Here is a 27730-nt window from a genome sequence, read left to right as displayed (position 1 = left end):
TGCAACAACACTCAAGTGTTTATCAAGTTATTTATCCCTTTTAGAGTAAAAATACATTTATTATGGGGATTCTCTACTCCTTGTTCAAATAATTCATCAACAATGCAGTGTAATACTTGACATAAAAGCTTATAAACTAATACATACATAATATTATCAAATTATTACTGCTAATTATTTTACCATAAACATTATATTTACAGTTATGGGATAGTGCACTTGCACTTCTGATTGGTCCTTTGTATATTCACTTCGTTTTTCTTAGTCCAGGGGGCCGAGTAAGATGCTCTGCAATAGGTCTTGTGCGGATATACTTTCATATTATACTGGTAATCTTTTATGATTCCAGAGCGTTCAGTGAATACTTCGACGTATCCGGATAATAATTCTGTTAATTGTCTAGCCTCTGAAGCATTAATGCAAGTTGCCTCCTGTACTTTCTCTTCTATTGTTGTGACGATGTCACTCACGTTGTGGGGTGCATCGATATTTCGCTTTCTGTGACACATCTGTGGGTGCTTATGATCCAACACTAACAACTTTTGTTTGCTGACAGAAAGATTCATTTTTCTCATCAGCGGAAGGTTCGCACCGAACTCCCGATTCAGCATTAATGTTATGGGTCGCTGTTGGTACTTAAGTGCACATGTCCCACGGGCGAGATCAATTACAGCTTCTCTTTCCCGAAGGAACTCGAGACCCAGAAGCACCGGTACTGACAAGTTATCGATTCGTAGGAACGTGCATAATAAGCGATCATTTCCCAAGGAAACTTCCACCTGTGTCTGGTATTTTATACTCTGTGCCTTGTTTCCCAATGCCCCTATAAACTTAAAATTTGCAACCGGCAAAATCGGCAATCTCCTTATCTCCGATACCTTCTTGAAAAACTGCGTGTTCATAACTGATACATTCGCACCTGTGTCAAGCAGAATAGTAGTTGTTACACCATTTACAGCTCCGGTGACACTTGTTTGGATATTTACCCTTTGTGGCTTATCAGAGACAGCAGGTTCCTGATATAGCTCATCTTCAATCCTGTTGCCATCCTGATACTCTATCATGTTTATTTTTTGTTCTGTCGACCTATTGCCTTCATTGTTGGCCTCGGTCACCTGGCGAAGGCCTACAGGGACCGAAATTAGTTTGTTGGCTTTTGAATGTTTTGTTTTGTTTCCGAAGGTACCTCCACTATTCTAACATTTTGTGAGTTTTCAGTCGGAGGAGGCCTGCTTGGATCCCACCACGGTGATTATTGATTGCTTTGTATAGGTATAGCCTGTACATAATTTATTGGCTCACCTGAATTGATAGAATTTTGCTGCGGCTGCCAATGACTTGGCCCTGGATGTCGCCAATATTCACTGTTACCCCGCATATTTTTAGGCTTGTCTTTATATGGACTGTCTGACCTGTTGTCATTTCGTCTCTTTCGGTAGTTATTGTTATTGTTTGGGTTTTCATTGTGGTACGGCCTCTTATTACCATTCGGTTGTTGGTGTTCTTCGGCCTTTTGATTATTACTGTTATTATTATTAGGATAACCAAGATTTTGGTTGTATGGATTCCTACTACTATTATTATTATTGTATTTTCCGTTACTATAAGCTTTAATTTTATTTTTCTTTGGAGTACCTTCGCCCCTATCTCCATTATTTCCATTCCATGAATTTTTTCTATTAGGACTATTATTATTGCTGATCACGTCAGAATTTTTTCTGGCGTCTTCTTGCACTAGATCCAGAGAATCAATTACAGACAGAAATTCTTTCAGATCGGTGTCTGTAACATTAAATAATTTTTCTCTAATATGTATGGGTAATCTAGCTTTTAACACTCGCAATAAGTCTGTGGTGGTTACTGGCTCATCCCCTTACCGGGTCATGTTAATATATTTTTCAAAGTACTTTCTTAAGGAATCGTGTTTGCTGTTTGTTACCATAAACTAATATGCAAGTGAAGGGTCAGAATCATGGTGTGTGTAAATCACACGCAAGTGAGTTTACATTCAATCTGCACAATGTTTGTAATGTAGACTTACAACGGCTCTGATATAAACCCTACATTAAATGGCTAGCCTCTCATATAACCTAATCATTAAAGTAACTGATAAAAGATCCCCTCCAAAAATGATGGGAAAAGATCCTGGTGAGCGTGACTGTTTGACAGATAAATGCCGTCCTACAAATATACATTTATATTTATTTTATTTAAAAATTTATGAATTTGTTCTAGGAACAATCACGTATGTTAACGTAAAATAAACGTTAAATAGTCCTCACCTGGTATAGGTATTGCAGAGAACACTGCATGTAATCTAGTGTTCTTCTCCTCTATTACGAGAAGGGCGAGGGAAGAGAACAGGTGAATTGTATAACATCGATAAATATGTTGCTAATGTGATTCAGTACCACGTTATCATCTAAGGAAGCAAAGTGGTTCTACGGATGGAAACGCTAAAAATCCTTGATTCGAATTTTGGGCGGCTGAAAAATCATGTGAGCCCCTACTGGCCGGAAGTGCGTTTATTAACGACAGTACGGTGCCAGGCGGGGTGCTGGTGGCTGCTGCTGCTCTTGGTCGGCCACTGCATGGAGATGGTCACCCCCTTGGAAATCGACAGAAGCGCGAGCACGAAAAAAAGAACCAAGTGTTTGTCCGGGTGGCCGGACAAGTAAAACTGTTAATGAAATTATTCAGCGGCAAAGGCGGCAAAGTACGCAACCAACTCGTCTGGAGGCCAGGAACCAACTCTCCTATTCTCTTCCAAACCTTGCCCAGAGAGTGAGCATTCCACTTGCGCTAGAACTAGGACAGTCGTCGCCGATAAACAAAGCTTTCACCAATTGCGGCCTTACAACAAATTTGTCTAGGCTGCCACTACATTACTCTGTCAACCCGGGCGTCAATACCATTCCTTCCCGCCAACTGACGTAACAGTTGAGCAGCCTATCGAAGTCTCCACCAGGACTTAGCGTGGGAATCTTCCAGGGGCCAACGGAATATAATCGGAGTGCGACACTCGGTGCCGTTCTATCGGTTCTTCCGTGGAGCTCGGCTATCATTTCACCGAAACATCCCAGATAATAGCACAGCCAAAGCGCCGAACTGGCGCGTTGCTACCCAGAACACGAGGCTTTCGCGAGAAAACTGCCCCAGCTATTGTAAAAATAGCAAGCGTCCTTCGCTTTTACCCTTGAGACCCGACATCAAAAGAGAAAGCTGCCAGCTCGGGGTCAGGGCTCGGTTCGCAACTGCCAGTGATGGCAAGTCGGCCCACCACCTGCTGTTGTGAGTGGTTGGCATCCCCACACTACAAAAGTTCCCACTCGTCTCCTACTTGACATGAATAGTATTACGATATACATGCATCATGCTACCGATCATGTACATACCGGTGCATATCGTGTAAGTACCTACTTTGCGGGGTAAAGAGGTATCTTTCTGCTGGGTGCCTGGTCATGTCGGCATATGGGGCAATGAACAGGCTGATCGGGCTGCCAAGGAGGCCTGCAGAGAGCAGGATGTGGTCCAGTGTCCTATCCCCTTGCAGTCAGTCATCGCTGCACTCCACAGGAAGTGCATGGAGTTGTGGGAGGACGAATGGCTGGCGGTGACGGCCAATAAACTGCGGTCGGTAAAGTCAACCACTCGGTCGTGGCGTTCCTCCTGCCGGTTGCTCAGGCGGGAAGAGGTGGCCCTCACACGTCTTCGGATCGGGCACTGTCCTCTGACGCATAGCTATTTATTACGGCGGGAGGATCCTCCGTTTTGTGATGCTTGTGGTGTGCACATCTCTGTCCAGCACATTTTAACAGACTGCATTTTATACCGTGATGCAAGGGCAGAAGCACAAGTTGATGGGGATCTGCCTTCTGTTTTAGCTAACGATGAGACGTGTGTGTCTAGGGTTTTTAAGTTTTGTAATGTGTCTGGACTCTGGCCTCAACTTTTAGTGTATTGCAGAGTGGCTGACTCCTCCCTTTTTTCCTTGCGGTCAGCCAGCCACTTCCATCCGCTACATTGTTTTAGCTCCCTCTACCATTTTCTTCCTGTGTTGTCCATGTTTTACTGCTGACGCCCTGCTTCATCCCACGCTTCGGTGTTGGTGAGCACCTATTTTTCAATGATTGTTCCCCGTGTTTTATGTTCCGTTTTATGTAAATGTTCTGAGTTTTTTTTTTTTTTTTTTTCTTGACACCCGTCTCACTATGATACTGAACGGGCGCTGAAGACCTTGCTGTCGTGCGCCCACAAAACGCCTCTACTACTACTACTACTACTACTACTACTACTACTACTTTGCACGACAGCTTATTACGGTAACGAAATGGCATTAATCTGCACGTACGCAAATTCAGATTTTAGAAATGCAAAATAGGCAGGTTTGATGGCATTTAAAATTGAACGAAGAGGCCAGATAATCTGCCGTCTTGCACCTTTTACTACGCAAATACAAATGAAGATAGAAGCTACATTCTATATAACCTACATTGAAACTACTGAAATCACGGTGTGCCAAATCCAAAGCAGTATCCACCGACATCAAACACGGCGGTGTTTGCATTTATTGTCCGTCTTGAGCAATGTCTCTTACCATAAGTTAGTAAACTTAGACTCATTTAAAAGAAATCATTAAAATTAAACATGAGCCCAGTCTTTTGCAAAGGATTTTTCGTACCCCTGTCACCGAAGGTAATCATTTGTCCCAAACCTTAATACGTAGTTCTTACTGAAGATTCAAATTCTTTATGCCTAAGATTTAAGCTCTAGTTATTTCTAGGTAATATTCCATCTCCATAGCTCAGCGGTCAATGTATCCGTCTGCAATACCGAGGACAAGGGTTCGATTCCCGAGACGGGCAGGGATTTTTTCATGGCGGAAGGATTGGGATGGGGTGTATTCAGCCTCGTGGGGTCAACTGAGGTGCTACCTGAATGAAAGTTAGAGGTTCCAAGGCCAGCCCTGATTGGCCTGAGAGACCAGCTGAGGAGCTATTCGTCCGATAGGTAGCGTTTGCAGTGTCAAAAATCCGATACCGACAGGAGACCGTTGTGCTCACCACACGCTCCTCCATGCCGCATCCAGTGACGTTACTGGCAGAGAATGACACTCCGGTCGGGAGGGCCTGTGTGGACCATATATGGACAAATGCGTAACTTCATGTTTTTACTGATTTTTTCATCCAGTGCTATCAAGTAGTTGCAACATTTCAATAATCGAATCAATTAATACTCTTTTAATTTGTGCCAGATTTTCTACATGTTGGTTGTACATCATTTTATTGTTTCTGTGACACATTTTCAAGCTGGTAAATAATTTCCAAACGTAGCCCACTATGCTCTTTCATTCGTTGTCGATGTTTATCTGCACTAGAAAGATACAGTCGATGTCGTGTCAACATTTATTCTTCAGTTAAGGACCCTATGCTTCAGTTAAAGGATATCAAATCTTGTTCTAGAGATGACAAAAACAATTGTGTTAGTGTTGAATCTCCTTGTATGATTCCCCTGTCCATTCTGAATCTCTGCTTATCATGATAAAATATAATGGCTCCCATAGCAAATGCATTTTTAATCTTGAGCGTATCAACTTAATGTTTAGTTTCTGAGAGCTTGTCAGTATCGATTTTTTTTAGAAAGTGAGTCCAAAGTTTTCGCAGAATGCACGGCTTTCTGACGCAGTCGTAGTTCAATGTCATTTACTCATTCTATAATCTAGTTCATGTGCCAAATGATTCATTACACTACATACGTTTCTAATACAGTCTTGTTCGTTTACATATGCTTTTGTGAAAGTTTAAGTAAATGTCTTATACATTGTAGAGAGACAGCTAAAAGTCAACAGATTTTTCTTGTCTGCCACTTTTCCATGAAGTATAATTATTAGAGCCTTTTTTTCAAGTTTTGAAAACGGTCTTTCTGCGCACTCTTTAAGTAATTTCGGTTCTTCCTTTTGTTTTGATTACATGCAGCTTCAATCATTTCTTTTGAAATACGATTGTCTTCCTAGTCCATTTCTTTTTCCATGCCTGGAAGAGTAATAAACACACATGAGGCAATGTACAAGACATCGCGTAAAACTGCATTTTGATTTAATGATTTTTCACCACACTTATACATGTAAATCAATGAAATTGCAGTCAGGTCATTATAAAGAAGAATATCCACTCGCATTCAATCCAGTCCCACCTACACACACACACACACACACACACACACACACACACACACACACACACACACACACACATACTCATACGCACTTGTAGAGAGAAAGGAATAGGCAGAATTTAATCACTGAATTAAGCACTGAATTCGACATAACCTGAGATATTTCTTCCCGGAAGTTCGAGCGGAAACGCTTGCAGAGGTTTCCGCAGCACCTAATGAAGTAATAAAACATTCAGCATACCGAAAGCGTGGTCCCATGCAATTTTCATAGCATCCAGCTCCCATATCCGCCTGGCCGTCCTATAAATTTCATTTCTTATTGATCTCAATCTGACAGACGTTCCGTAGCAGCTCTTCTGTATGTTTATACGAAATTTAAACCAGAAAAGTTTTGTAATTTAGATAAAATGCTGTAACGATTCATGACGTGTAATTAGTGCAAAAGTTATAATTTTCTTTCCCTCGTGCTCCATGAGGTGTGCGAGAATGAATAGTGACAGCTATCGGGGAAATATTACTGAAAATACGTTCCATACCAAATACAGTTTTGTGCTGCATGTTACGAATTGCCCCGGATACATTTTCCCACAATACTGATTATTTCCGCCGTGCTGCAGAATCTGCAAAAACTAATATGACAGGTGTTTGGCTAGAATAATTCAGAAACACTAGCTAGTAGGAATGTCTTGCAATAAATTGTTTAAAATGTACGTAAGACCAGTTTTCTACCGACATAGACGTGTACCTGTGACGATGTTGCACTCAAAAGAAGACAAAAACATTATCAGATACATGCTGGAAACTCATGAACTGACAATCGAAATACAATGAAGAACAGGGTACTTAAAAAGTTAATGCTGTGCTCTGCTCCTTTCCCCGAAAGTATATGTTTAGATCTCATCTTGTTACTCACTTGATGTTCTCGTAACGATGACTGTCACTACACGCATTACATTACCAACTTCCCTTGGATTTCGCTCACAACAGGGAACACTGAGGGCTGTGGAACGAGTCAAATATGTGTTGACAGGGAAAAGTTACTTCTATAGTCACTATTAACAGTTAAATCTCATCACTATACTATTGTTTGAAACTCAGCCTGATAGCTCCGCGGGTTTGCCCATGACATTCGGGTTTCGGGGAGAAACGACGGCTCCGGATCCAATTCCCCGCCCCATGGATTAATGGCGAAGGCCAATGTGCTACCCATGCTGGATGTTGTCTTTAGGCGGTTTCCCTCGTCCGACTAAATGAATACTGGGCTGTTTCCCATGTCCCACCTCAGTTACATTATTCTAAAACGCTTCGTAAAAGTTCTCATAGTTTTAGATAGGCTAACACTTGACGTAGACAATGGGAATTATAAACCCGTACCGAAAAATGAGGGAAAAATGGTTTCCGATAGGAAGTGCATCCGGGCACCCTCTATCACTAGCATTGCCAAATCCAGATACGAGACAAGGCCAAGACATATTTGTGCTACTCTTTGAAACGAAGAGAAGGAACTTATCTGTGTGGTCAGTGAATCGGATCCTGTTTTCAAATCATAATAATCACATATACACACAGAAGTGACATTAGTCATGGGATGGCGGTAGTATTGCGTACACATGGTGTATCAGGGCAGCAGACTGACGGAGCCTTTAAGAGGTTATAAGATGAATATATTTATTTATTTATTTATTTATTTATTTATTTATTGAACCTGGCAAGATTAGGGCCATGAGGCCCTCTCTTACATCTAACCAGGCATTCTACTTATTTTACATTCATATGTTTTGGTAGGAATGTTAAACTACATCTAGTACAAAAAGTGAAATAAACAATTAGAAAGGTACACCTGGTAAAATACATACATATAGAGTTTATATTCGAAGATCATAAGTACTGTTATAAAATATAAACGAAAGTGCAACAAGGAGAGTTGAAATAAATTGAGAAAAGACAGTAAAAGTAGCAGATGAGTTTTGCTATTTATGCAACAAATTTTAACGATAGCTGAAGCATAGGGAATACAACTTGCAGACTGACACCGTAAAAGGGTTACTGAAACAGAGGTATTTGTGTAAGTTGAGATGGCAAGAGGTCTTCCGAAGGTAACTGTAAAGAGTAAAGCCTTGTAAATAAATATTAACGGAAAAAAGTTCAGGCTAGACTTTTGAAAGAAGGTGTAACAGACGAATGCTGAACATTGCATGGGTGGGTCTTTCGGAATGTATTTGCATAGAGCGTAGCTCTACACGGAAATGAAATGTCGGCGGAAACAGTTAAGAGAAGAGCAGTATCGATGTTTCTGAAATAAGGAATGCTGAATGTTGGATGAGGAGATCGGAGAACTAATGAAGAGGCTTGAAATAAAATTAAGGAGAAACAAAATATATGCCACACATGGATGGAAGTGCGAGACTATTAATTTGCATAGGCAAACTATACGATTTCAAATTCATGTAGGTTGCCGTAGTTACATAGAGATGGAAACGCTTCCGAAGCATTGGCTTGCTGGAAGACCTCTCACAGAAAAATGCAAAAACAACTGATTTCTGGGATCCGGTCTTTCAGAAAATATATTTCGTTACTATAAATACACTTTGAAATTCACCGAACGAGGTGGCGCAGTGGTTAGCAAACTGGACTCGCATTCTGGAGGACGACGATTCAAACCCGCGTCCAGCCATCCTGATTTAGGTTTTCAGTGATTTCCCTAAATCACTCCAGAGATGGTTCCTTTGAATGGGCACCGCCGATACTCTTCCCTAATCCGAAGAGCTCGCTATTTGGTCCCCTCCCCAAAACCAAACAACCAACTACTCCGAAATTCATTTTCTATATCCAACTAAAACCAGACATTTGTACCGGAATAACACAGTCTCATAACCGTGTCTTTGCATGTGATCTCGATATTATTCTGTACTCATGCTTTGATACCAAACTTTTTGCACTAAAATAACTGAAAAATTCGGTATCATCCTGGGCCAGCTGAGTAAAACGTGTTGTAAAACTTGCTTTGCGACATAGCATGCCAGTCACTGGGTGCTGCGATGAAACACCGCTCTTTCATAGACAATACGTGCTCTCTCTCCCCTTTTATTTATAAGCGCACTAATGCGCATCCGTCTTCATACTTCACGAACGTTCCGCTGAACAGAATATTGGAACGAGACAGAAATTTTACATCGCTCAGATGCTCGGTGTAAACTGTTGCATGGACCTGGTACGCAAACAGGTGTCCATTTTACGCTACTTGTAAAGCGAGCTTTAGTCTTAACTCATTTTTATGTTGTGTTTAAGTGACCTAAGACCTCTTACTTGTCACATTTTGGTAGTCTCCGTTACACTGGACAGGAAATAGAAGTATGGCCTGTTAAATAATTCGTGCACCATAAAATGGGCAGCCCAGTTTTCATCATCTGCCATGGGTGGAGTAAATGTAAGTTGGGTGGGCTGCCTTACGGTGCATGAAATACCTCCCTGGGTACTCATTTTTCTATTTTCCCATCCTGTTCACGACTACACTACATCGCCACGGTTTCACATTCCTGCCACCTTTCTGTCGTCAATGTGTATCAGCAGTCTAATTACTACTTTGAGCAAAGGCATATTAATTACTGAACGCAATACGTCTCTTCACAATGAGCTACCAACTTCGCAGTTCCCGATTTGAAATATTTTACACAAATGTCATATGTTTATGTGTACTAGGAGTAGACAGATTTAAAATAATTGCAGTATTTCTAAATGAGTATCACATTTAACGATTTTAAGCCACAAAACAATGGTTTTTAAACGCAACTTACGTAGCATGTCTGTTCGCTACTCACACCACCGAAGAAAGACAGAACAAGAGTGAGGGAACGCACAATATTATATAAAAACAACGTAAGATTCTTTATACTTCAATTTTTTTATCGACAGGCCTTTTAAAAATCGCTTCTATCGCTTGAGCCTTGTCCCGCAGTTACGCAGGGTCAGCCATCGTTAATCGGATTTGGCATGTTAATGGTGAAGGGGTGGCCGGATGCCCTTCCTTCCGCCACACAGTACCCTCCAGGGCGGAATTAGTGTACCCCAACTGTCTGCGTCGAGTGTAATGCATGGAATAATGCGAAAGTGTTCAGATGTCTGCGAGCCGTGTAACTCAGGCGGAACATGGGGACAAGCCCGGTATTCACCTAGCGGTATGTGGAAAACCGCCTAAAAACCACATCGAGGCTGGCCGGAACGTCGGCCCTCGTCGTTAATCCGCCGGGCGGATTCGATCCGGGGCCGGTGCGTCTCCCCGAGACCAGGAAGCAGCGCGTTAACGCTCTCTGCTACCCTGGCGGGTGCCATTTAAACATCGCTGACCATCGATAAATGACCACTCTGGAATTTCATTAAACAACGAGACATTGTGTGAGGTCTTTCTCCTCACGGAGAGGCTATGAAAGGAAAGAACAATTCCAAGGAGACTGGTTCTTCACACACGTCAATGAAATTATATTATTCTACAAAAAGGAACACTTCAATATTTGTTTCTCCCTTATTCCAATAATACAGTTTCAACAAGCGTTATATCACTACAGTCTTGTTTCCAAGGGCTTTAGAACGATGCTAAAAATGTATGACGTTCCATTAAAAAAAGTACTTGCTTCAGTATCTCGTCTGCAGCTCGTAGTCTTGCGGTAGTGTTCTCGCTTTCTGCGCACGAGGTACCGTGCTCGATTCCCGGCGGGGCCAGAAATTTTCTCTGCCTCGTGATGACTGGGTGTTGCTGTGTTGTCTTCATCATCATCATTGATGTATGGTGTGGCATGTGGCAGTTGACGCTAAAGAACGAAAAGTGTGAGGTGATCCACATGAGTTCCAAAAGAAATCCGTTGGAATTCGATTACTCGATAAATAGTACAATTCTCAAGGCTGTCAATTCAACTAAGTACCTGCGTGTTAAAATTACGAACAACTTCAGTTGGAAAGACCACATAGATAACATTGTGGGAAAGGCGAGCCAAAGTTTGCGTTTCATTGGCAGGACACTTAGAAGATGCAATAAGTCCACTAAAGAGACAGCTTACACTACACTCGTTCGTCCTCTGTTAGAATATTGCTGCGCGGTGTGGGATCCTTAACAGGTGGCGTTGACGGAGGACATCGAAAGGGTACAAAAAAGGGCAGCTCGTTTTGTATTATCAGGTAATAGGGGAGAGAGTGCGGCAGATATGATACGCCAGTTGGGGTGGAAGTCATTAAAGCAAAGACGTTTTTCGTCGCGGCGAGATCTATTTACGAAATTTCAGTCACCAACTTTCTCTTCCGAATGCGAAAATATTCTGTTGAGCCCAGCCCACATAGGTAGGAACGATCATCATAATAAAATAAGAGAAATCAGAGCTCGAACAGAAAGGTTTGGGTGTTCGCTTTTCCCGCGCGGTGTTCGGGAGTGAAATGGTAGAGAGATAGTATAATTGTGGTTCGATGAACCCTCTGCCAAGCACTTAAATGTGAATTGCAGAGTAATCATGTAGATGTAGATGTAGATGAACTTGCCTAGTCGGCGGTGCGGGTGTTCCGCATCGTTCCCTACTCTCCTCGGAGTATGGGACCTCACCATCGTCACTATCTCTGTTGATGCGAGAGTTGAGAAAAGTAAGTGCCCTTTTGCTTACCGTCATTTGCAGAAAATCTCTTTCGATATATGGAACCGGTCACGAAATAAAATCGGTAAAAACTGTGGGTGACTTGCTCTTTATATCTGTAAAATAACTGTATACTGTGTTCGCTAACTTTAAAAAATAATTTTTAAATGGCTGTATTTTTACCAACGAAAATCCAAAGAAACGAAACCCTTTTTATAAAAGGTACCCCTCGCTTATTGTGTTTTTCCCAAATCTATGCCGGCCACGGTGGCCGAGCGATTCTCGGCGCTTCAGTCCAGAACCGCGCTGCTGCTACGGTCGCAGGTTCGAATCCTGCCTCGGGTATTGATGTGTGTGATGTCCTTAGGTTAGTTAGGTTTAAGTAGTTCTAAGTTCTGGGGGACTGATGGCCTCATGTGTTAAGTCCCATAGTGCTCAGAGCCATTTGAGGAATTTTTTTTAACTATCTGAACCCAAATCCATTTCCCCGAGTGTGTTCCCCGCCCTGCTGACTGCACCGTCTGCTTGCTGTGTGCCCGCAGGTCACCTGACGCACATCCGCGACGTGGCGGGTGACGACCACGTGGGCCTGGGCGCCGGGTACGACGGCATCAACAGGTGGGTAACAAACCCCAAACACGGCCAGCCCGGCGCCGCCGCGTCAGCACCTCGCACCTCGGCCATACGTTAGCCTGCGGCGCTGCCAATGTCTCCCAGGGGATGCTCGCCACGCGATAGCGGCGTGCTGTCACCACGCGCCACCGCTTCCTGACTGTACATTTTATCGTAGCCGTTCCTCCACAATCCGCTCCGAATAACGGTGGGACCGACGATTCGCTTTTGTAGTGCCACAGAGGAGGAGACAAGCGCTTACTACCACGCACGTGGACACTAATCTTCACGAAATTGATGGCTGTCTCGCTAAGCGGACATCAACAGGCAGAAACTTTTCGATAACATAGTTTACTGCAGTAATACAAATTTTTAACGACTAACAAGATTCTCGAAATTGAGAGTTTAACAACACGTCACGTCGAAAAGTGGATATGAATCACTATTGATGTTAAAGTTCCAATTTGAAAATTATTTTCAGTAGCCTATGAGTCTACAGGGGGTGGACAACAATATGGAAGCACCAAAAGCATGACACTTCACCATGTCTTGTACGGGGCAGAAAAAACGGTGGCGCTCAAAACAGTTTCCACTCGTCTCCGAATGGATAAATACACGTCCTGTATGGTTTCCAAGGGGTTCTTCTACCATTCTTCCTGTAAAATAGTGACAATTTCAGGCAAAGATAGTGGATCAAATGAAACTGCATGATCCCCAGAGGCCTTTTCAGGTCTCAAATATCTATGATGTATACAAGCGGACTGAAGCGACGAATGAAACCTTATATGAAGGGCACGAATCCAGGTCTCCTGCTCACTAGGCAGATGCGCTAACCACTACGCCACCGTGGCACAGTGGCTTTGCAGTAGTGCACAGACCACCCTAGTACATCTCCCTCCTCAGTAAAATTTCCCACTCACAGCTTAGCCCACTTGGTGTTCACCCAAAACTCGAACTAGAATTTTATGGTCAGTAATTGTACAATTGAAAGCACTCTTCTATACTGGAAATTCTCTGCTGGCAGGGGTAGGGAGGATGTTACAATTAATTCACATAGTACAAGGTGTTTCAAAACGCCTCATCCTCTTTCACACGACCATATTTTCTACCTGAATAAAGAAATTTGTGGTAGGTGTTAACTTACACACAACACTACACAGTTTTTATTTTATAAACAACCATATATAGCTTTCGGCTACTTTTTACATTTACATTTGGACTAAAAGCATTCATTTATGTTTTACCAACAGTTAATACGGCCTCCATCGGATGTACAGATGCTTCTGAGAAAGCATCTGGGGTTACTGCAATTAATGCTGTTGATATGTGACCTTACAGTCCAGGCAAAGCTGTTAGAAAGACAGGTTCATATACGGGAACTTTCAGAAAGTCAAAAAAGAAAAAAAAGGATCAGAAAACGTTGGTGGCCAGTGGTGAAATGCAAAACCCATATGCTCATTGCAGCCTCTCCATCGTTAAAGCAAATCGTTGTTAAGACACCCTACTACATCCAGGCGCCAGTCCGGTAGCTCTCGTTTCTGTTGAAAAATGAAATTTCCAGCAGATTCTCGTAATTGTGCAGTAATGGCTAGTGGACGAGCAAGCCAGCTACAAGCATCAGAGAGATACCTGCGCCCAATCAAATGAAGCCGCAACTTACAGCTGGTGCTAAGAGATCTTTTAGACTCATGAGGAAGTTAAAGTCCCCCCCCCCCCCAAATTTCTATTTTTATTTTTGTAGATGATATAGTCTTGCGAAGTCGGATGGCCATTTTTTAAACACGCTGCATTTCTGATAAACGGGATTACTAGTAGCCAAACACGATGACGACTTTTCTTTTTTAATTGGTATTTGATACTCCTCGTCCCAAACTGGTGCTAGGCGGGCTATTTACAGTACAGAGCTATGCTCTTCATCCAAAGGGTATAATAACAATAATATAGATTGAAAATAATAATAGTTGCAAATTGTACATATGTTTTATAGTCTATAAAAGGATACTATTGTGTATATATTTATATATTTCAGCAACGGTGGCGTTCTTTTACAAATAAACTCTGCACTTGCACTAAAAAGCTGGAGGACTTGAACTGTAAAAAAGGAAAAAAGAATTAGGAAGGAGAATATGTCTTGTGCAGCGTTGAGGAATGGTGGTATAAATGTAAAGGTTCGTGGGGCAATATCCGTGCAAACGAAGGTAGGTTTTGGGAGTGGATAGTGGGAAGAAAGTGACAAGGAGTCTGGTGCTCGGCTGTAATAGCAAAGGGAGAAGGGGCGAGGAAAGATGGTGAAGAGGCAAGCTGTGATGTGGAGTGGGATGGAAGATAGCTTTTTTTTTTCTCATCAGTCTTCTGACTGGTTTGATCCAGCCCGCCACGAACTTCTCTCCTGTGCGTACCTCGTCGTCTCGGAGTGGCACTTGCAACCCACGTCCTCAATTATTTGCTGGATGTATTCCAGTCTTTGTCTTTCTCCACGGTTTTTGCCATCCGCCGCTCCCTCTAGTACCACGGAAGTCATTCCCTCGTGACTTAACAGATGTCTTATAACCTTGTCCCTCGTTCTTGTCAGTTTTTCCACATCTTATTTTCCCCTCCGATTCTTCACAGAACATCCTCATTCCGTACCTTATCAGTCCACCAAATTTTCAACATTCGTTGGGGTTGGGTTGGGTTGTTTGGGGAAGGAGACCAGACAGCGAGGTCATCGGTCTCATCGGATTAGGAAAGGTTGGGGAAGGAGGTCGACCGTGCCCTTTTCAAAGGAACCGTCCCGGCATTTGCGTTGAGCTATTTAGGGAAATCACGGAAAACCTAAGTCAGCATGGCCGGACGCAGGATTGAACCGTCGTCCTCCCGAATGCCAGTCTAGTGTCTAACCACTGCGCCACCTCGCTCGGTTTCAACATTCGTCTTTAGCATTATAGTTGACAGTTCAGATAAATAGCGGCGCAGTTTCCGTTGTCTATGGAAGAAGACGGCTGAAGTGACATTGGGATATGATAGTAGGGGCGGTGGCCACGTGTTGGTACAGGTGTCAGCACACTGATATTGGTGATAGGAGGGGAAAAATGCGATCATCACAATATGGTTTGTGGATAATTTAAGAAACGTGGTGGTGTTCGCTATGATTTAGAAGTGGTGCGAAATTGGTAAGACTGTACAGAATCCGTGTGAGGGTAGGGAAACGGGTGCAGAAAGTACAGTCGAACGCAGTGCTTGGCACTCAAGCGTTTAGAGGGAATGGTAGAACCTGGGTTGAGGGGATATCCAGGCAACATAGACACAGGACACCAGAGTGGAATTAGTGGATAGTCACAAATCCTATGTGAGTGGCGTTGTCTTATCAGCAGTATTAGACAAGATACAGGAGGGGAGAGAGGATAGAACTTAATGGCACAGCTACAAGATACAAGCTGCAAGAGACATGCTACAAGAATTGTAGCTATTGTCAATAGTGACAAACGATGGTCGCTTAAACATTAAGGAATCAATTTCGCGAACATAGTCAGGTGGAAATGCATATGTCTGCAGTCTAAAGAGGAGACAAACGGTCATGGGCTATTTAGACGTCGAGGGTTCGAAAACTGAGGATTTTCTGTTGTTATGGTGAAGGGTTACGAGATTTGTGAAGCATGGGAATTGGTCTGTATAGGATAAATTACGACAGAAGCCTGAATGGTCCGCAGAAAGGGCTAGGTGCTGGTTCAGGTGCTTATGAATGTGTGGGGAGAGAATGGATTGGTAGACTTGCTAAATACTGAGTTGAGGCTGATGGATCGGTAGGAGGAAGTATTGCTAGGGGGTCTGTTCGAGCTTAGGAAAAGTAGGATCCTGGAGGTTTTCTAAAGCTCAGGATACTAGCCTGTAGTTGTGACCGGGAACTGTGATGCCTTTATTGTGTAACGCTTGTTTTTTGCAATGTATTGTGAATGGATTTCGTTCGATCTGTCTGTGGTAGGATAGAATCTGGGAACAAGTAGTGAAATAGTGGTGTCAGATAGGATTCATAGTGATCAGCTTTGCTCAGGGCGTCAGGCAGGGATTATTATTGTGTAGAAGTAGGGAATGAGGAATGGAGTTGCTGTCTGTGAGTCGGTGCAAAGCTTTCCGGTACTCAGAGCAGTTATTAGGGAGTGTTTTTCTGTGTATGTTTGGCGCCGAATCGGTGTTTTTCGGCCTTGAGTCTGTTTCCGATTTGTCTCTGTAACCGCCGGTGGCGGTTGAGTGTATGGCGGTCATGAGTCTGCACCGCAGGAGCAAGAGGTACAAGCGACAGGAGTCACGTAGGAGTAGTAGATCTTGTGGAGAAAGTGTAGAGCGGTCTGGATAAACGTGTTCAGTAGGGTTGTAGGTGTATACTGGCTCTAAGGAGGCTTGCTGCAGGAAACAGGCTGCACGAGATACATAGCCAGTTTGGATGTTTTACGGCTAGCTTTCTGTATGGCTATCACGGATTTGCAGAAGGCACTCCAGTTGGCCCGAGAGTAGTCTTGATTAAGTTTGAGGAGGATGTTGAGATGGGGTAAGTAGAAGAGAGGTGATGAGTAGTGGATAGCTAGCTGGTTAGGTAGGTGGCCACTTACAATTGAACCCAGGAAGTCTGCAGAGATACGTCCACGGAGGTTAGGAGAAGTTAGGATGAGGTCTCAGTTGTGCTACTTTCAGTATAGGCGTGATTAGAGATGCGTAACATGTCACCATTGAAGGAGTGAGTAATTCACACCACCGGTGGAGTCCTTTAAAGATCTACTATGGACATAGAGTTGTAAGCAGGCTTCTGACAATTAAATTTTTGAGAAATATTGACCACCTGGTAACTTTGCAAAGAGTTCGTCCAGGTGCGCTATCGGGTATGTGCATTCGCAGAAACTTTAAAATCGCCACAGAGGCATGGCTGGTCCAAGAGTTTCTTTACTATAATTAAGGGGTAGACCATTCACTTCATGCAATAAGTTGAGCAACAGCAGATTCTGTGAGCCAATGTAATTCATCTTTGACTTGTTCCCTGAGTGCCACTGTAACCGGACAGGCCCAGAAAAAATGAGGACGAGCAGAAGTTTTCACGGTAATTTGCACATGGAAATCGTTGGCACACCCCAATCCAAGAGAGAACTAAGAGGAAAACTCGGAATGTAATGCATCTGTGTGCACATGCTGAGACATTAAATTCATGTCATCTGAAACGACAAAACCAAACAACTTAAGAGCATCTAATCCAAAAAGATTCTCCATATGTGCATTATCTACAACAAGAAATGTAAGTAACCGGACTACTGATTTATAGGTCACCGGGGCAGAGAATTGGCCAAAATAGGAGTGCTCTGCTTATTGCAATTTGCTAACTTTTGCGACAGGGGGAGAAGCGAAGCGGAACCCAAGTCCATATAAGTTTGTGAGTTTAACTAGGTTACCACAGCATGTGCAGAACTTTATGAAAAACCATAACATCAATGAAAAGCTTTGTTTGGTGCAACAGAAATAGCCAATACAATGTTTACATCCATATCAACAAAAGGACCTTTGGATTTTTGCTTTACAAACAGAAGCAATGTGACCTTTTCTGTTGCAATTGACAGGTAGTCCAGTACACCGAGAGCGTGGATCATGTACGTTGCTGTTGACAGGCCTGTTTACTCTGTTGGTGGGGCTACTGCTAAGAGCGAGGTCGGCTCCATTGACGCTGTGATCGTGTGCGACTGCCACCACTGTGTCTTCCCCCTGAGAACTATATGAAGCTTGACCCTGAAACTTATCAGATGCTTGGTGTGGAGGAGACGGTTGGATTGCCAATACCTCCCACTGTGACTCAGTCTGATTACCAGCAGCTTGTGACACCTTGAACAACTGTGCGGTAGCTAAAACCCTGGAGGGGGCTTGATTTCCACACTGGACGGCACACTTTCACACCTCATGATCCAGAATTAATGAATGATAGCATCTCTCACTATCTGATCAGCATGTGGTTCTTTATGCGCATCGGACACAAAATGATGACGACGTAATCGGCGAAATTGAGCTTCCCGTGCTTGATAGGTTTGATGTGGTTGCTTCCTGCAGTGCGTAAATTCAACCCAGGATGCAATAACTTAGTTGTGCTTACAGTAGTACTTTGAAAGAAGTTAATACATTTGGTTAGATGTTAAAGAAGACAGGTCTTGCAAAGGGGCAAGTTGACATAGGACTTGATACATCCTTGGCGATATCCTCGAAAGGAACAACGCAGGACATAAAATAGCATCAGTAATACCTAAAGCTTGAAAGTGTTGTCGCAGACATTTCTCGTATGCGTCCCATTCCTCAACAGACTCACTGTATGTAGCAATAGGAGGCAGATGAGCCAAGGGGGCCTTGGAGGGCAAAACAGCAGGCGACACAGACTGACTGACTAGACAAAACAGAAGCTAGTGATTGAAGTATTTGAATTTGATCGTCCAGTGCCTGTGATTCATGGTGCAGCGCTGAGTGAATGATTCTTGCTGTTCAACAACCAACATAAAATGTCCTCTGTATCACTGAGACAATAAATGGACGAACAACTAGAGTACAAATTTGCACAGAGAACAGGACCACACTCATCGCTAGTTGTGTTGTAATTAGGTATAAGTACAACACAGCCAGTAGACTGTAAACTACTTTATTCCACAGAAGCATTAACAACTTGAAAAAAATATTTAAGTAACATTCAGCAGGAACCAATTATGTACACAAAAACATAAGTAAAAACGAATATAAGCACCAAAAATAGCGACGAACTAAATTACGTTTAGGGCATAAAATTATAGGTTAACTCCCAACAAAATTTCTCATCAACATCGTTTGGTTGCAGATGACAAGCTATCTGTAATAAATAATACACAAGTGGTCCTGAAAAACCATGTAAACTGAGTGTAAAGGTATTAACAAAAAGAAACGAATTATTGTTTGAACTAAATATCCACATAATTTTGTAATCGTTTAGTAAAAATGTTCACGTTGCAGATTAAATAAAACAGAAGCCCACTGATAATGTCACAGACGTACTGAAATATGTTTGGGAACTTGGATAAACGATACTTTGCATAACTGACGGACCTCACATCCATCAATTTCTACACAAAGCGATTGTGCAATAGCTTGACCAGCCTTAAATATACTGGGGCCAACAGCAGGCTCTGATGGTGATCTCTCTCTCTCTCTCTCTCTCTCTCTCTCTCTCTCTCTCTCTCTCTCACACACACAAACACACAGTCTGAGGTGCCTTCTGTGGACAACATAGCACTGCCACAGTCACTGCAGGGATTTTTTGTTGTGGAAGGGCGACACGATGACGAGGAACCTACTACATACGTCCACCTATAGGACATCTCCCAGAAGTGAAAAACAACTGCAGTAAATGTCACAATATTATTGCGTAAGCACTGTGACTTCAACATGCCATAGAAAACACACATATACCTCAAAGATTCAACAAGTCATAAATAAGTTACCCGTACTCAGCCAGCCAGCCATACAGATTTAGGTTGCACATGGTGGACAATCGATTAATGCCTCGGTTCCTTCTAAAAGGTCATGGCCAACATTCTTCCACGTCCCTTCCCAATCCTACATTGTGGTCCAAGTCTATTTCCTCGTCGTTGATTCCTGCGTTTACTGTTTTCAATTCCAAATAACAAGTGAACGATCGGAAGTTGGAACAGTCTTCCTTGTTGCTCCACAGAATAGTCATCTGGTCTCTCCAGTCACAAGGTTCTGCTTTCACCCCCCCCCCCCCTCCTCCCCCTCCGCCAATCACCCGGCACAACATATAATCGGTAATTGCTATAGAGTTTAATGCAGTTGAAAGGAAAACCATCCGAATTATCGATACGACAACTGTACTTTTATTCTTTCTTGTCAACACAGTCACGATTCATGGTATGTTCCACGAAGGCATTGGCTGTCTTATCTCACATGGGATCAATGCAGTAACAGTTATGGCGATTACTTCTGAGGTAATCGGTTCATGTTCCATCTTATCTCATATGTGATGAATGTAGTAACAGTTACGGCCATTACTTTTGAGATAATAAACAGTTTACGTACTTTTTTCCACCTTTCCGTTATCATTGGCTGCCCCTTATTATAAGCCGTAGACATGTCTACGGACGCACTCATGTGAAATCTGTCTATTAATGAAAGGAGGAGCAGCATAGATCACACCGAAATGCAGAGAAGAGAAAATGAAAAGAAACAAAATAAAACATGATCAGTATATAGAAAATTAAACTGAAATACATATGCTTACAGAAAAAATTTACGCTCTGTGCAGATGAATAGAAGAAAACAGTGTGTATACGACACGGGACAACCGGGAAATCCCGGAAAAACCCAGGAATTTTTTCATCCGGCAGAAAACCGGGAAAAACCCCGGAATTTTTCGGAATTCCGGGAATTTTTCATTGTTTTAGCTTTCAGTTAAATTTTTTTAATTTTGGCTGCTGAATTGATTCTCTAGCGAAGAATGTTATTGTATCCTGCTACTGGAGAATGATACTGCAGCAATAAAATATAAACGAGAGGGAAATAAATAAAACTTTAGTGACAATGGAAATGTGCAATTTACAACGACAAAAAACCGTGCACGCACAAGCGTTTGCAAATAGCAAAAATATGTCAAAGGCCTTAGGGCGCAGACTGTAATTCTTCGTAACAATAAACTGCTTCCTATGAGCATAACGTCACAACTGTTCACATTAGGTTTGTTTGACCAATTGCCAGCGGTCTGTTGCGCATGCGCATTTGACTAGCGTATAAGCAGTACCTTCTCCCGCTACTTGTAGTTTGGCTGTTAGCTGTGTCGGTAGCAGTAGCAGGCAGCCAGATGCAAACGAGAAAAATTTTTCTCGCGCGCCCTAGCTGCCAGATTCACGCTTGCACAGAGTTGTCTGAGCTGTAGTGGGGAGGGGTTAACCTCCACGTGACGCGTGTTTACGTTAAGTGATTTCGCTGCGTCTCTTCGTGTACAGCTCCCAAGTCAAATGAAAACAAAACGGATTTCTGTGGCCGGGGAGCTATCAAGTGAATTAAAATACATTCACATAATTATGGAGGGCAAAAATATATTATTAATTTCAATTTTCTGATTTTATTTTATTTCCAAGTTAGTGGCAGTCAAGCATTACTCGCCTTGCAGAACAGTGAAGTTATTTTTGCAAGTTTGCTAAAGAAATTTGGCTTTGTTAATCTTTCCGCTGAGGTACTCCAAGAAAATTTACATCCCAAAAACCACACTGAAAAGCTTAATATCAGATGGGACATACTTCATTGTGAATTTGGAAAAAGCCAATTCGCACTTCAAGCCGAATTATGCACTTTAGTATGGTTTACGAAATTCCGATGCTCTTTGGAGTACCCTCTGATGCCCTGTTTGTTTTATGGTGTAATGTAAGCTCTTTTAGTGCTTTATACACACGAACATACGGGCTTCCTACACCACTGCAATTGCACACGCACAATAATGCCTGTTTTCTGGCGCTCTCTGGAAACTGGTAAATCGAACCTATTTCTAACAGTCTTCGGATAATATTGCCAACGGAGGTTAGAAGAGCGTTATTTTCAAAGTAAATTTCTTTTTACGCGAGGTTGAATTATGTTACCTGTGAGAAAGTGGGATGGATATATAAATCACAGAGCGTTCGAAACTGAACGGTTTGAGGACCAGCCACTTACAAGAATTTCGAGCCGAGACATTTATGTCATAATATTAAATTTACTGGCACATTTGTGTGATGTATCTTAAAGTATAACACACGCAAAAAAGATCAATATTACATGTGAAAGCTAAGCTTCTGTTGTAGCGTGTTAATCTTAGAGACTAATATTATATGTGAAAGCTTAGCTTTTATTGTAGACATACGGTACTGTGAACATTAATGTAAACCGTAACTTTTCCTCTTGCGTGTTCGCGCTATTTAACCAGTGATCTTGGTATTGGCTGACTATAACACGTGTCCTATGATCTGAATAGCTGCTGTCATCGGCTGACGAGATCTCGTGGCTTGAGATATGACTCGCTTACAAAAGGACATCGCAACCTCGGTTTCAACGCTCCGCAAACTAACGCGCTGTGTTTGGTGCAATTCGAATTTATACTTTCGTAATACGAAAATATGCAACGTATATGTTGCTGCAAATCAAAGGTCTTTCCAACACTTCTCTCCTTTTATTTTTTTTATTTATTTATTTATTTTTTTTTTTTGAAGTTCTACGCGATTGTACAAAACGTTAACCATTCAAAGAATTGATAACTTTTACAGTTACGAGGGAAATTCTACGGAAAATCTACTGTCAATTAGCACAGAAAAAGTGTATTTTCGCCCGTGAAAAAGCGTATTTTTTAAACGGGATATACCGGAGAAATCCGGGAATAATCCGGGAATTTTTTTTCCTTGTCCCCGTATACACCCTGAGAAAACTTCGTCCTAGTGCGCATATAGGGAACCTTTGTTAAGCAATGGAAGTCCTTACGACAGAGAAGTACTAGTACATATTGTGAGACAAGCAAGTGCGTAATTGTAGCCCTATATCTTTGACCTGCTGTAGAAAGTCTGTGGATGAATCGGCTTATGATCACACTTACAGATTATCAGAACCATACGTGAATAAAATTTCTGCGGTTATCATTTCGAATAAGCATCTCGCTCTTTCATCAGCTGTGCCGCGCTAATATTGACGCACCGATATAAAAGCAATATCATGCGGACTCCAGAGGCAAGTTTTTATTTCTGGTAACGATGGTGAAGACAGTTTCCGAAAGCTTCGAGTTTTAGTCGGAAGGATGTGGCTTGAAACCTGATAAGGTTTTATTCAGTCATGCCATGGAAATAGTTAGAGGATAAACACTGACGAGTCTTCAAGGAAGGAGCGAGCGTATGGATATCAAAACAGCTACAATGTCGATCTTAGTCTGGTAACTAGCTGGCGAAAATAAATGAATTGCTATATTTTCTGCATAAATTGCAGTTAGTCTTCAAAAAGGATGATGGTGTTTTTGATTCCACATGCTCTTCACGATCTGTCCCGTCCTGCCGTTAGTTGATTCATTGGTTATCACTCAGTCACTAAATGACAGTCCACAGCGTAATAACTACTACCCACCGTGAGGTTGAATATCGCGTGACGGCCTTTCTTGCACGTGATACGGCAAGGATAGCGTATGAGTGAAGTATGGGTGAAGCAAAGACCAGTGTCGATATAGACCGAAAATGGGGATTTTAGTGACACAAGAGAGTTTGAAAAAGAGGATATTGCTATAGAGAACAAACATTTTTGGAACGACGAAGGTGGCCTGCCGTTTTCTATGTGGTACTAGCTCGAGCATTTACGGAAATCTGTTGAAGATCGGTGAAGCCACGAATAAGCATCAAGATGTTGGATGAATGTTGGATGTCCACACCTCCTCAAAGAATGTGAAGCTCTGTAAAGCGGGATAGGCAACAATTTGTGGAAGACCTGACGACAGAGTACAGTGATGGTACAGGTAGCACTGTAACAGCTCTCATTGTTGAATAAGGGACTCTGCAGCAGATGAACCGTACCTGTCCCCACATCCTCAGTTACGATTGCAGTGGGCGCGGGATCATCGAGACTGAACAGAGGAAACGCGTCCCCTGTTCGGATGAATTACATTTCTGGCTACACCAGGGGGATGGTTGTTCCCGGATACGCCTTCACACAGGCAAACGGCTGCTCCAAACACAACCAACTAAGAGCGAATGCCAGTGGTGGCAGTTTTATGAAGTTAGTAGTCGAAGCCACCACGACTGCTGCGCACTACGCGGATATAATTGAGTGACATATGTATACCTTCATGCTTGATGTATTCCGTGTCGGCTACGGCATATTCCACCAGGATAACTGTCCATGTCACAAGGCAAAAACCTTTCCATAGGAGAACAGTGAAGAACGTACACTGATGCCTCTGACAATAATTCCACTTCAACTGAACCCTATAAAACATATCTGGGACGTTATTGGTTGCCAGCTGTACGCCCATAAGGCACAGGTACGTACTTTACGGGGATTTCGTGGTCAGTGGGTAACGTCTGTTGCCTCATACCACGAGTAACCTACCAATACCTCTTGAATCCGTACCATGCTGAATCACTGTTGAATTTCGTTCCGAAGATGGACCTACACGCCATTATGCAGGTGTTCATTACGTTTTGGCTCATCAGTGTTTATCATGACCGAATACATACGTTAATTAACAGTGGCGATAGGAGAAAAGTAAGAGTAATATTCGGATCGGACGTCCAGTCAAATGATTCTTGTAGCCCAACATATGATAACAAAGGACAGAGTGGTATGTCTGTGAAACAGTGCTTGTTTCCAATCACATGCTTACAGGGTTTTTTTCTAATCTTCTTCTGCCACTCCAGGTTAGGCCTAAGTCCTATTTCGGTGTCATTATCTCGTCCTCGGTCTTCCCACACTTCTCTTGCTTTATTGTTTTCCTAATTTATTGCTAGTTCGCACAGTCTTTGTGGTGACATTTGAAGTATACGTTCTATCCATTTTCCTTTGCATTGCATTGCCTTTTGGGTCGTTGGTTGGATTCTACACTCCTGGAAATTGAAATGAGAACACCGTGAATTCATTGTCCCAGGAAGGGGAAACTTTATTGACACATTCTTGGGGTCAGATACATCACATGATCACACTGACAGAACCACAGGCACATAGACACAGGCAACAGAGCATGCACAATGTCGGCACTAGTACAGTGTATATCCACCTTTCGCAGCAATGCAGGCTGCTATTCTCCCATGGAGACGATCGTAGAGATGCTGGATGTAGTCCTGTGGAACGGCTTGCCATGCCATTTCCACCTGGCGCCTCAGTTGGACCAGCGTTCGTGCTGGACGTGCAGACCGCGTGAGACGACGCTTCATCCAGTCCCAAACATGCTCAATGGGGGACAGATCCGGAGATCTTGCTGGCCAGGGTAGTTGACTTACACCTTCTAGAGCACGTTGGGTGGCACGGGATACATGCGGACGTGCATTGTCCTGTTGGAACAGCAAGTTCCCTTGCCGGTCTAGGAATGGTAGAACGATGGGTTCGATGACGGTTTGGATGTACCGTGCACTATTCAGTGTCCCCTCGACGATCACCAGTGGTGTACGGCCAGTGTAGGAGATCGCTCCCCACACCATGATGCCGGGTGTTGGCCCTGTGTGCCTCGGTCGTATGCAGTCCTGATTGTGGCGCTCACCTGCACGGCGCCAAACACGCATACGACCATCATTGGCACCAAGGCAGAAGCGACTCTCATCGCTGAAGACGACACGTCTCCATTCGTCCCTCCATTCACGCCTGTCGCGACACCACTGGAGGCGGGCTGCACGATGTTGGGGCGTGAGCGGAAGACGGCCTAACGGTGTGCGGGACCGTAGCCCAGCTTCATGGAGACGGTTGCGAATGGTTCTCGCCGATACCCCAGGAGCAACAGTGTCCCTAATTTGCTGGGAAGTGGCGGTGCGGTTCCCTACGGCACTGCGTAGGATCCTACGGTCTTGGCGTGCATCCGTGCGTCGCTGCGGTCCGGTCCCAGGTCGACGGGCACGTGCACCTTCCGCCGACCACTGGCGACAACATCGATGTACTGTGGAGACCTCACGCCCCACGTGTTGAGCAATTCGGCGGTACGTCCACCCGGCCTCCCGCATGCCCACTATACGCCCTCGCTCAAAGTCCGTCAACTGCACATACGGTTCACGTCCACGCTGTCGCGGCATGCTACCAGTGTTAAAGACTGCGATGGAGCTCCGTATGCCACGGCAAACTGGCTGACACTGACGGCGGCGGTGCACAAATGCTGCGCAGCTAGCGCCATTCGACGGCCAACACCGCGGTTCCTGGTGTGTCCGCTGTGCCGTGCGTGTGATCATTGCTTGTACAGCCCTCTCGCAGTGTCCGGAGCAAGTATGGTGGGTCTGACACACCGGTGTCAATGTGTTCTTTTTTCCATTTCCAGGAGTGTAAATCTTCCCTCATTACTTCGTTTCTAAGTTTGTCTTTCCTAGTAGAGGCTTTCACAGATCTTAGAAATTTCGTTGCTGATGATTCTTGCTGCCGTAAATTTATCTTTCTCGGCATCGAACTTTCTGCGCCATGCACTACAGTAGGAATTACCATGGACTTTTAAAATTTCAGTTGTACATCTTTCCTTGTTTCACCTTTAAGTTTTCTTCTGATAGTGGCACATATACAATGTTAATTGTTAGTTTTTTTGTGTATTCATCTCATGATCAAAAGATACGTCACATCCTACATACCTGAAACCGGGTTACCTGTTCTACTGGTTTATTATTGAGGACTGTTTTTGTTCGTACTGGGTGAATACCTAAAATGGCCATGGTGTTAGTTGCATTTGTATATATGGAGGCAGACTGTAGCTTGTACTTACCGTATTTAGTTTTGCATAACGCCATTTGTTATTTATCTTCACTATCTTGTATGATAATTTGACCATCCGCGGATAACATTGTGTTCATATTTTTATTCCTTACAGTGTTAATGCCTGATTGTGTTCCATCTCTTTACGATCACCTGGTCATGTCGTATATATAAATACTGAATAATGTTGGTGATAAGCTACAGCCTCGTTTTTTTTTCTTGATTTATATTTCAGGTACTACTGTATCTCTATCCCTGTGTCAATTCTAGAGCTGGAGTTCGTATACACGTTTTTTGCGACTTCTATCAGATGTTTTGCGATTCCCCTCTTTTCCTTTGTTGCTCATATCTTCTCTTTGTGAATTCCGTCAAACGCTTTTTCGTAATCCACAATGCTGGTTGAGTTTCCATTTAAAATAGTAGTCTCTCTTCAATTACCTCTTTCAGTGCAACAACACCACCTATGCATGAGTTTCCTTTCTAAAACCTGCTTGTTCTTCCATTAAAATTATGTCCGATATATTTCACAATCATTCGTTTACTATTATAATTGTTCAAATGTGTGTGAAATCTTATGGGACTTAACTAAGGTCATCAGTCCCTAAGCTTACACACTACTTAACCTAAATTATCCTAAGGACAAACATACACATCCATGCCCGAGGGAGCACTCGAACCTCCGCCGGGACCAGCCGCACAGTCCATGACTGCAGCACCTTTGCCGTAATATAATTAAAATAAATTTTGAAAGCATTGCTCAGAATATTTATGCCTCTGTGATTACAACTATTACTTCTTTCACCTTTCTTATGTACTGAAATGACATTTGCTATTTTCTATTCCTCCGGTATCTCATATTCTACGCAACACATGTCAAAGAGATGTAACATTCTTAATTATAAGGTAATTAT

General features: G+C 43.0%; 1 protein-coding gene across 1 annotated transcript in view; it reads left to right on the top strand.

The window, feature by feature from the left end:
• The window catches only part of LOC126195052 (dipeptidase 1-like), a 699024-nt gene that overhangs the window by 658350 nt on the left and 12944 nt on the right, over positions 1-27730 (top strand). Inside the window, exon 11 of the mRNA XM_049933499.1 lies at positions 12329-12404. Coding sequence (XP_049789456.1) covers positions 12329-12404 — 76 coding nt within the window. The remainder of the gene's footprint in view (positions 1-12328; positions 12405-27730) is intronic.

This window comes from Schistocerca nitens, chromosome 7 (assembly GCF_023898315.1).
Source record: "Schistocerca nitens isolate TAMUIC-IGC-003100 chromosome 7, iqSchNite1.1, whole genome shotgun sequence".
NCBI classification, from domain to species: domain Eukaryota; kingdom Metazoa; phylum Arthropoda; class Insecta; order Orthoptera; family Acrididae; genus Schistocerca; species Schistocerca nitens.
Note: the sequence above shows the minus strand (reverse complement) of the source record. Positions and strands in the feature narration are given on the sequence as shown.